Source organism: Erythranthe guttata, chromosome 7 (assembly GCF_056151865.1).
Source record: "Erythranthe guttata isolate IM_541 chromosome 7, IM_541, whole genome shotgun sequence".
In the NCBI taxonomy this organism is placed as follows: Eukaryota; Viridiplantae; Streptophyta; class Magnoliopsida; order Lamiales; family Phrymaceae; genus Erythranthe; species Erythranthe guttata.
Genome location: NC_142539.1, coordinates 4,069,686 through 4,080,963, shown reverse-complemented (window position 1 = coordinate 4,080,963; position 11,278 = coordinate 4,069,686). Strand labels below are relative to the sequence as shown.

Here is an 11,278-nt window from a genome sequence, read left to right as displayed (position 1 = left end):
GCTAACTTCTCAATTCGAAAGAATACAGTTTTTGTCCCTCAAGTTTACAAATATTTCATATTTGGTCCCCCATGTTCACAGAAAATATATTTTGTCCTTTATGTTTAAAAAATTTAACACTTATAGTCATTTCCGTTAATTTTGCGTTAAAACTAACGGAATCAAGCGTGTGCCTCACTACCTTAACTAACGGAATCAAGCGTGTGCCTATCACTGCCTTAACTAACGGACTAACTGTGAATTGACAGAAATGACCAAAAATATTAAATTATTGGAACTAGCATTTTTTCCCCGTGCGATGCACGGGATATTATTTCTAATGTGGAAAATAATCAATTTAATACATAATAAGAAAATATCATACACTAAATTTAACATAGTAAAATTTAATAATGTAGTATTATTCATATTTTATATAACATTGATTTTTTTAAATCAGGCATATTAAGATTTATAATCCAAATATATAGATTAAGATTTAAAAAATCGTATTTTTATCTTTATCTCTTAAGATTTGAGATATATTGATGAAAAATCGGAGATTGACAATTGTTAAAAATTATAATTTGAAATTAGTAGAGAAAAAAAAATATTAAAAATAAATAATTACATAAATACCATTAGGGTTTTTTGGGTTGCCCATCGTTTCTTTCTTTTATATATAAGATATGAGGAACCAAATGTGTTTTTATGTGAACATGCGGGACCAAATGTGAAGTCGGTGCAAACTTAAGGGACGAAAACAGTAATTTTCCCATTCTCAATCGTTACTACTTACTGCTCGTATGACGAAAGAGGTGAAGTAAAATATTGGGTAAATTACGAAAACCCCTCTTAATTTAGGCTAAATAACGAAAAATACCCCCACCTATCAGTAATAACCAAAATCCCCCTCTGATTAATTGTTGATCGAGTTTTTTAACAGAAAATGTGTACAGTCTATTATAGACTCTGTTACATAGGTGAGAAATAAAAGAAAATATCTGAAATTGTGTAAAGTCTATTCCCTGGAATAAAAAAATCGTGAAAAGTCACACTGTAAGGGATTGGTGTAAGACGAAAATAAACCTCATGGAGTTTTTGGTAATTACGAATAGGTGGAGGTGGTTTTTGTAAATTAATCTAAGCTTAAGGGGATTTTTGTAATTTATCCTAAAATATTTCAAATATGCGGTCTTACGTCACATTTAATATTTTAATTATATCTTGTAGTATTAGCCCCATGTAGCACGACACGGTGATATAACATTTCCAAAAAACCTAGGATACAGAGACTAGTGTGGGGTGGATACACATAAATATTAAAAATATGGGGGTATATATGTAAATATAAAAACCATAGAACAATCCCCCAATTGTACGCATTCCACAATGGTAATTTCAAAGAAAAAGGAAAATACCTTGTTTTAGCATAGATTATCAAGTGTGAACACAGAGCGGCCACGTCCGTCCACTCGTCGTCGTCGTTTGCTCGCCGCTCGGCGTCCAAGTCGATTCAGTTACGGTTTGGAGTTTGGTTCGATTGAGCAGAGAGTTTTGTTTTATGTTTTGTCTTCTGCCTTCTAATTAATTACCCATCTTTTTAATTAAAAAGAAAAAGAAAAACACGTTTCCACATAACATAAATGCTAATAAAAAGCCTCCAGTTTGTCCCGCAAGGGATGGCCTAGCGGTTGAAGCAAGTGAGTCTGTGTTAATTGACTCAGGTTTGAATCCCCTTATCAACGGTCGTTAGATCTAGCTTGTCTCACATAGTTAGCCTAGTGTGGTTTACATCTCTCGTATTGTTTGCAAACTATTATACGAGAGTGTAGGTTTACCCAGTGCACCTATATGGTTGGCTGCGGGTTCCTTTATTACCAAAAAAAAAAAAAAAAAAAAGAAGGCAAGGCCTCCAGCATGTCCAATTGAGGAGTGTCCACATTTTTTTAAAAATTGCAAAGCGCTCTAACACTTTATGGAAATTGCAAAACGGTCCGACACCCTAATCCGAGTGTCTAATTAGATGATTTTAGAGTTGATAAATTGTTAGATCTTGTCTTAGCATGCCTTAAAATCTCCCATATTCAGATTTTAGGGGTGTAAATGAGTCGAGTTCGAGCTGAGCTCGAGTAGTTACATTGCTTCTTCGGCCTGAACCAAGAAATCCCTTAGATATGATGCAAAGTGGATCTTGTTCTATCTTTGATTTGATCAGAGATTTTTCTATGAAAAGTACGAATTGGAGTTTGAAGAAGGGGAGGGGGAAGGAGCCCTTGACCTGCAACAGATAGAGGAGGGTTTATTCAATATAATTTGGTTTATCCGCATTTTTTGTTCGTGATACACAATATATGCACACATATATGATAATATACACCTGGATCATATTTGTGGAGTGTCGGGGCCAGATACTTTCTTCAAAGTTATCATTTCGAACATCTATCCATCTCGCGATTCCTATAAATCGTGTAACTTCATTAAAAAATGAAACTCTTTTCGAATTATTATTTGTGAATTAAATGATTAACAATTTTTCCGTTCTGTTCCATATTTAAAAAGAAAGTCTCATGCTTGTAGCTAGATCAAGATTTGGATTGAGATCCAATCGAGCACGCTAGAGCTCAAGTAAAATATTTTGAGCTCGAGCTCGAGACTAAATTTTTAGGGCTCAAGCTCATGTTCATCACAAAGGCTCACGAGCGGTTTTCGATCACCTAAACAAATTTCATTTTTTGAATTTTAATTTGTATAATAAGTAATAATTATTATAAATTTAAGAGAAAAACAATAGGTATAGTTATTTGTAAGTATTATTAATTATGTTAAACTTAGTTTTTAAATAACTAAGAAGTACGTTGAATTGCAAATATTATTGCTAACATTTTTATAAATATTTATACTAAGTACATATATAAATAAAAAAAATAAGAAATGAGTTCAAACTCGGCTCATCAGAAAGCTCAAGTTCATGAGCTCGAATTTTTGTCAATCGAGCTGGCTCGACTCATCTACACCACTAATTTCCTACTAAATTTATCGTCGTCTATATTTAAAGATGAGTTCATTGTTGCTTTCTACTCTGTCATTACACTTTCAAGCTGGAAAAATGGTGATAATTATCACACGTTTTGTGCAGTTGGAGAAGAGCTATACAGAAAATCAAAAAGTGAAATTTATGTGGAGCTAAGACATTATATTGTTTGGTTGCTGCAGCATTAAATGAAAAGCACAAGGACCAATTAATAAATTAAATGTTAATTAGCTGATCAGATAAAGACCCTATGCACTTTAATGCATGCATGAGACGCGGATAACCATTAATAATTGATCCATATATAATGGATATATAGAGTCTACATTACAACCACTCATAAGGTAGGTTAAATTACGAAAAAAAACCCTCATGTTTGGGTAATTACAACCACCCCATCAACTATAAATCTTCTTACACATTCATCCTTATGTAAGGTGTCAAATTCAACATAATCTTCTAGATTATGTGGAATGTTCTCTAATTTGTACTCATTTTGTGCAAAATACAGTTTCTGATGCACCACAATCTGATATTTACAATCCAAGAGACACATCTAATTTTCATCTTGATTCCAAATGTGGAGTTCGCATGAGATAAAACTGGTACAAAAATTGAGAATATTTCATATAATATAGAAGATTCCACTAAATTTGTCACTGCTATGTGCTATGGTGGACGTGTAAGAAGATTCATAGTTGAGGGTAGTTGTAATTATAACCCAAACATGAGGGGTTGTTCATAATTTAAGCTTAATACCTTATGGGTGGCCGTAATTTACATATATATGTATACACATAATAAAACTGGTGCATGGTTCCAAGTTGTACGTTGACCAGCTAAAGTCAAACCCCAAATTCAAGAACCCTAAAAAATAAGTGTGCCCAATTGTGTGTTTTGGAAGAAGTAGGTGACAGTTGAAGGGAAAATAAATCACTTTGCACAGTACGTACTTCAATTCATTAATGCGGCAGTTGGGTTTTTAGCTAGTAAAACCCGACCCGACGACCCTACCCATGTGTTGGGAAAATTGGTTAAAAATTGAGTCATGAACAATTTTTTTATCAAGGTTATTGTACGGTCTAATTGAGTATATAAATGAATTTTGGATTAGAACCAATTTTGTGGTGAATGAAAAAATTACTAGTCCAAAATATAAGGAAAGTGGGATTTGAGTTATCCCACATTGGAAAAGTAGAGAAGTACTGAGCTGTATATATATCAAAATATTGGGACGGGCCAAAAACATTAAGTCATGGGCTTTTAACCCATTGGGCCCTTATTACTCGAAGCCCATCTCGATTGGTCTGACTGGTCTGAATTGGTGCGGCCGAACCAATGCAAACCATTCGGCTCAACTCGAAATGGTGCAACCACTCCCAATTGGCTCAACTCGAAATGGTGCAACCATTCAAACAAAAGGTACCTTTGAAATGGTGCAACCATTCAAACAAAGATACCTTTTTGCTCCAAAGGACACTACTTTTCGAACCTTATAAATAGACCCTAACTTTCCCACAATTCCTCACTTCAATCCAAAAACAAGCCTACTACATATTAAGCCTACCCTTCAAAGATTCTCTCGAAAAGTTCTACACAAAGTACAGTTCGTCGTACTTGGGATTTGGAGTGCTCCTATTCCAAGTTTAGCCGTTGTATCTTGGGAGACGATTTCCATTTAATCCGTTAGCACCGTTGCGGGGAAATTTCGTCTTAAGGACATAGTCAACTCGCCTCGGCTAATCTTTCCGTATTTTCACTAATTAATTTGTTCAACCAATTTACTAAATTCACTACCCGTTTTATGTATCGGGAACAACAATCTTAAGACGAAATCTTTGTGATTTAGTAAATTGTGTTTTCTGCACACGTTGGTAAACGAGATGGAGAAGAAGATAGTCTGCCAAAAATCAAGAAGTTACAAAATACAATTGGAGAAAGTTCATTTTCGGACAGAACATGAAGTCCACATTCTTTCCCATTTTCGAAGGTGTTAAAGTCCGAATATGGCAAATTAACATTTCACAAAAGTTGTAGATAATCAAGTTAGCTTTCCAGAACATGTTAAATCGTCACAATCGGAGATCGTACGAGGAAGTTATGATGAAAACACGAAAGGGTGGCAGAACTGCCAATGCACCTTTTCATAAGAAATTACAACCGCTCGTGACCAATGCAACTCGTCGCATATTAACGCATCACCAATGTCCAATGCACGAAATTTTGGTGAAAGAAGACTGAATCGAAGATCAATAATGAGGTTTTATATTATTTCGATTCATGAATATTATTTAATATTTTTTTCTGGTTCCATTGTAGGTGCAAACTTACAGCACACCTATTCCGACTTCAAGGCTTATTTTGATCATGATCCAGTCCGAATCTCAGAAAACGTAAAAGATAAAAGTTGTAGAAAATTTTGTTGGCTTTTCGGATCATATTGAATCAACAAAATCGGACTTCAGACGGAAGAGATATGATTAAATCATTCAGCACTGCCATAATATTGACACGATTTGGTGCTACCCACAAAGTTTGAATTGACGAACATATAATTTATCGGGTACGTTTTTTAAGATATCTATTTGTGCAATAAATTGATAATGCTATATGATATAATGGTGTATTATTGCATGATAGTTTAATTTTAATATGTGGAAGAATGGTAAACTATATACAATAAACTATATACAATATATTTGCTTAATGTATATTCATTATGTTTGTGTATCTACATTAATGATAGAAATATTTTTATCCTAAATGCAATAAAGTGATATGGTATGTGTTAATTATTTGAATAAGTTTATCATAAATCGCATAACGTTTCTCATGAAAATGCAATATTTATTTTCATAAATTGCATATAGTTTAGATACAGGATTAACTTTATCCCAATTTTCATTTGATGTGGAACCGTCCAATTGATTAATTTTCGAATATGTTATATGAAATTTGTGAGTACGTGATCTTGTCTATGAACGATTAGACTTGTCTCGTATATTAAGTATAAGTTACTTAGTAAAGAGGAATATTTCTATACATATTATTATTTGTGTAAGCCATACTAATTCCTTAGAATTGTGCTATTGCATGGACATGCATTGATTATGTGCGATAGAATTTATATCAATTTATTATGTTGGACATGAATTAATCTATGCCATGGAATATAAACTTGATGTTATTATGTATTCATGTGTATACTATGTATATGTTGATAAAGTATGCTTGATCTATTGTTTCTTTCTATAATCAACTAGTATGAACGTCGTGCTCACATATTATGTTTATTATAATATTCATGTACATATGTTTTATATATATGAATCATACTACGGTTTAATTAAAAGCATGATTTGAAATAAAAATAGAAAGAAAGAGAAGCTCAATTCATGAGAGCACATGAGTAGTTCTTGTCTCAAGAACATAAAAGAAGATCGAGTCGTTGGGTTCGATTTGATTTCACATTTGCAATATAATGATCTACAATGTGAATGGATGAGATCGGATTTTGATTGTTCAAAGATCCGAAATAGTTGTTAACAACAATGGATGTTTTGTTGAAATAAAATTCGAGCAGTTTAATTAAGAGCTCGTTTTGTAGAATTAAATCGTTGGATTTGACTGAATTTTGAACAGCATGTTTAGGACATGCAATCCTAAATTATGAATGATTAAGATTAGAATTTATATATTCTAACTTTAATGTTGAATAGTGGAGATCAACCACCATTTGAAGAGATTAATATTCTCTTGTTTATTGACAAGATTTAAGTATCTTGACGAATTTTCTCTTTTGAGGAAAATGAAGAAATCTTACTATCTCATTTGTTGACAAGATTTAAGTATCTTGAGATGATTTCTCTTTTTGTGATTTCTTGAAATACAATTTCTTTTGTAATTAAATCATATTGGTGATCCAATATATTTTTCTAACTAAAGAAGAAATGTATTTTGTTACATTGTGTATCCTTATTGATAAATAAAAATAAGGATTTCAAAGCATTTAAATGCTATCTGAATGAAAGTTGGAAAATGCAACTTTGACAAATGAATTAAAAATGAGTATTGAAACTCTTGAAAAATTTATGGATATCATAATGATAAATTCTAGAATACATACTCTAGAATTTGTGGGGAAAATTAGATATTCCGAGCTAACCACATTAATATTTAAAAATGTGGGGGTCTTTAGGCCCTAACCAGTAATCACATTAATATTTAGAAATGTGGGGGTGTAAGACCTAGTATAATTAAGTGGATAAATAATGATTGTGCACAAGATAGTCACTCTTGATGCAAATTGATTATATTGTGTTTTCTTGTAAAATAAGAAAATAAATAAGTTCGTAATAAAAGAACTTATAAATGTGTAAGTGGTAAATCATCAAAGTGATGAACAACCAAGTTAACATATGTGTGAGTGGTAAATCATCAAAGTGATGAACAACCAAGTTAATATATGTGTGAGTGGTAAATCATCAAAGTGATGAACAATCAAGATACAACAAGATGGCAAAGAAAATCAATACGTTTGATTTTGATTTGATTTTATTAACTTATGAGTTATATAATGAACGATGGGACATTTGTCTTCTTTCAAGAAGTAAACCATTAAGGTTTAGATGGACTATTCAAAAGTAGAATTAAAATGGTGGTCCAATTAAGCTAAATTAAATAGCTATGGAAAATCTTGATTATTTATAAAACTCGTTAAGTGATTCTAAAGTAATATTTGATAAAATTGTGTTATCAAATAGTTCTCGTAATAACGAGTGTGACCAGTGTGTTTATATTAAAAGCACATGGAAGTGTATGTCCATAGACGACATTATAATCATGAGATAATGATCATGATATTATTTTGAACGTTGAGAAAATATTGAAAATAAAAATAAAATCATGTTTGATGTCAAAAGACGAGGGTTTAGACGATGTAATCTTATAGATTAAAGTCACTAAAACAAAGATAGTCTTATTAAAAGTCTCATGTTGAGACACTACTAGAAAATTGATTTAGTTGTCTAAAAAACCAAGTGTTTACCTTCCCAAAAATAATGATGAACAATGGTTCAATTACAAATATTTTTGGATAGTTTGGCAGCATAATGAATTGCAAACTAGTAAATATGTAATTCCTAAAATAATAATCATTCAATGATATTATAAGGGTTCTTAGGTAATCTAAGTATAGCCTTTAAATGGATTACATTAAAGAAAATATCTCATTGTATTAGGAAAGTACATTGGATATATGAGTCCACTAAGATTATGTATCTTGGAAATCCTCAAACAAAATTGAATAGCTCGATTCATGGTCGAATTCGAATGTATAACTTGAGATAAGGTTATAAAAGAAGTTGAATAAACTTCATAAAATTATTGGAGGATGTTCCGTGTTGGACTAAGTCGGTGTCTACAATTATGAATAAATTGTGATAACCAATCGGTTACGTTAAGGGCACAAACGACATGTATAATGGCAAGTATCGATACACTCGTACACATAAGACCATTAGGCAATTGATCTCAAAAGAAATAATATAACATTGATTATGAAAATCAATGGTTAATAGCGGATCCGCGACTAAAAGTCAACTAAAGAGATCAAACATATTGCCTGTCTAGGGGAGTGAGATTAAAACCCATAAATTAAGGACAATCTTGGTGGTAACCCAACCATGCTGACTGGAGATCCCAAGAACTGGTTCAAAAGGGACAACTAAGCTAAGAAAGTTCAGTGATGCACTAAGGAGTATATATTCCTATGGAATAATATATTTCCAACTCATTCCCGTGATAGACATTAGTGCTGCTGCAGAGAGGGTAAAGGATAAGCGAAAGCTTTTAATGATTCCAAAACCTTATAACAAAAGGTGAGGTATTGGCAGGATACCTTTAATAGGAGATCACCTATGTAAGTGTATGAAGTGAGGGCCGCTTCAAAAAAAAAAAAAAACTTGACAAACACTTATGAATCCAAGATGTGTGTCCATGGCCAAAACGGACACAATCATGAGAACTAAGGAAATGTGAGAATAGTATTGTGTGGGTTGCATTGTCTTGGTTTACACGAACGGCTGACAGTTCAAGACATCGCGTTCACTACTCAGCCTAGTAAATCCGATGTAACTCCACTACGGAAGGTTCAAAGCTATATGCTACCTATCCCGATGCAATACTATTCGCGGGAACTCTAGAGAGAATCGACGCCCTCGTTTTCATTCATGTGGGGGATTGTTGGGAAAATTGGTTAAAAATTGAGTCATGAACAATTTTTTATCAAGGTTATTGTACGGTCTAATTGAGTATATAAATGAATTTTGGATTAGAACCAATTTTGTGGTGAATGAAAAAATTACTAGTCCAAAATATAAGGAAAGTGGGATTTGAGTTATCCCACATTGGAAAAGTAGAGAAGTACTGAGCTGTATATATATCAAAATATTGGGACGGGCCAAAAACATTAAGTCATGGGCTTTTAACCCATTGGGCCCTTATTACTCGAAGCCCATCTCGATTGGTCTGACTGGTCTGAATTGGTGCGGCCGAACCAATGCAAACCATTCGGCTCAACTCGAAATGGTGCAACCACTCCCAATTGGCTCAACTCGAAATGGTGCAACCATTCAAACAAAAGGTACCTTTGAAATGGTGCAACCATTCAAACAAAGATACCTTTTTGCTCCAAAGGACACTACTTTTCGAACCTTATAAATAGACCCTAACTTTCCCACAATTCCTCACTTCAATCCAAAAACAAGCCTACTACATATTAAGCCTACCCTTCACAGATTCTCTCGAAAAGTTCTACACAAAGTACAGTTCGTCGTACTTGGGATTTGGAGTGCTCCTATTCCAAGTTTAGCCGTTGTATCTTGGGAGACGATTTCCATTTAATCCGTTAGCACCGTTGCGGGGAAATTTCGTCTTAAGGACATAGTCAACTCGCCTCGGCTAATCTTTCCGTATTTTCACTAATTAATTTGTTCAACCAATTTACTAAATTCACTACCCGTTTTATGTATCGGGAACAACACCATGTGTGTTGGTTCAGTGGTGATTGTTTCGGATATAAATACCCCATAACCGTGTTTATCTTTCTGCACTAGCTGCATGCATTTGTTGTAAAGATTATACATTTATATATATTTGATTGGTTGGAATGATGGTGGGTGGGTTTTGTAGATCTGGTTTTGGTGGTTTTGTTTTGGTGGTTTTGTTGGTGGCTGGTGGTTTGGTTCTTGCTGAAGTTGATAGTAATAATGGTGATGAAAAGTTCTTGGGTAAGCCTTTTCTGCGTAAGCCTTTTCCTGGGAGAGGTATTGGCGGCGGCGGTGGTGGTGGTTTAGGACGCGGGGTTTATAGGAAAGGGTTTAAGCGTGGGTTTGGTGGTGGTGGTCTTGGCGGAGGTGGTGGTCTTGGTGGAGGAGGGGGTTTAGGTGGCGGTGGTGGTGGTGGTCTTGGTGGAGGAGGAGGCCTTGGTGGAGGAGGGGGTTTAGGAGGTGGTGGGGGTTTAGGTGGTGGTGGTGGTCTTGGTGGAGGTGGGGGTTTAGGTGGCGGTGGTGGACTTGGCGGAGGAGGTGGTCTTGGTGGTGGTGGTGGTCTAGGTGGCGGTGGTGGGTTGGGGCATGGTGGAGGTTTGGGTGGTGGGATTGGCCATGGTGGAGGATTAGGTGGTGGTGCTGGTGGTGGGCTTGGTGGGGGAGGTGGACTGGGTGGTGGTGCTGGTGGAGGCGGTGGTCTAGGAGGTGGTGGTTTAGGAGGTGGTGGTGGTGGCTTAGGAGGCGGAGCTGGAGGAGGACTAGGTGGAGGTGGAGGTGCAGGTGGTGGTGGTGGCTTTGGTGGAGGAGGTGGGGGTGGATTAGGGGGTGGTGCTGGAGGAGGATTCGGAGCTGGTGGAGGTTTTGGTGGTGGTGGTGGATTAGGAGGTGGAGGAGGAGGTGGTTTCGGCGGAGGTGGAGGTGGAGGCCTTGGAGGGGGTGGTGGTGCCGGCGGTGGATTTGGTGGTGGTGGAGGATTTGGAGGCGGCGGTGGTCACTAAATAAATTGAGTGCTAGCTACTACTACAGCTTGTGCTATATTAGTTTTAATTATGTTGTTTGATTAAGTTGTAATTATTTCTCAATTTATTGTAAAGGCTTTTTTGGCCTACTTGAAAATGTTTTTCCCACTTTTGAAAGATTGGGTTATGCTAAATGTTAAAACTTGTGTGACATTTGCCATGCAGTTTCAATAAAATTTCCATACCCGTTTCATAAA

At 35.1% G+C, this 11,278-nt stretch overlaps 1 protein-coding gene across 1 annotated transcript; it reads left to right on the top strand.

Annotated features, from left to right (window-relative positions):
- The first annotated feature begins 10,076 nt into the window (after positions 1-10,076).
- Positions 10,077-11,278, top strand: LOC105964551 (uncharacterized). Its single transcript, XM_088820786.1, has one exon. The coding sequence runs from the start codon at positions 10,182-10,184 to the stop codon at positions 11,058-11,060; it is 879 nt and encodes a 292-aa protein (XP_088676912.1). The 5' UTR covers positions 10,077-10,181; the 3' UTR covers positions 11,061-11,278.

What these genes read in the sequence shown, in the direction of transcription:
- LOC105964551 (XM_088820786.1), top strand. Translation starts at nt 10,182, where the DNA reads ATGATGGTGGGTGGGTTTTGTAGATCTGGTTTTGGTGGTTTTGTTTTG.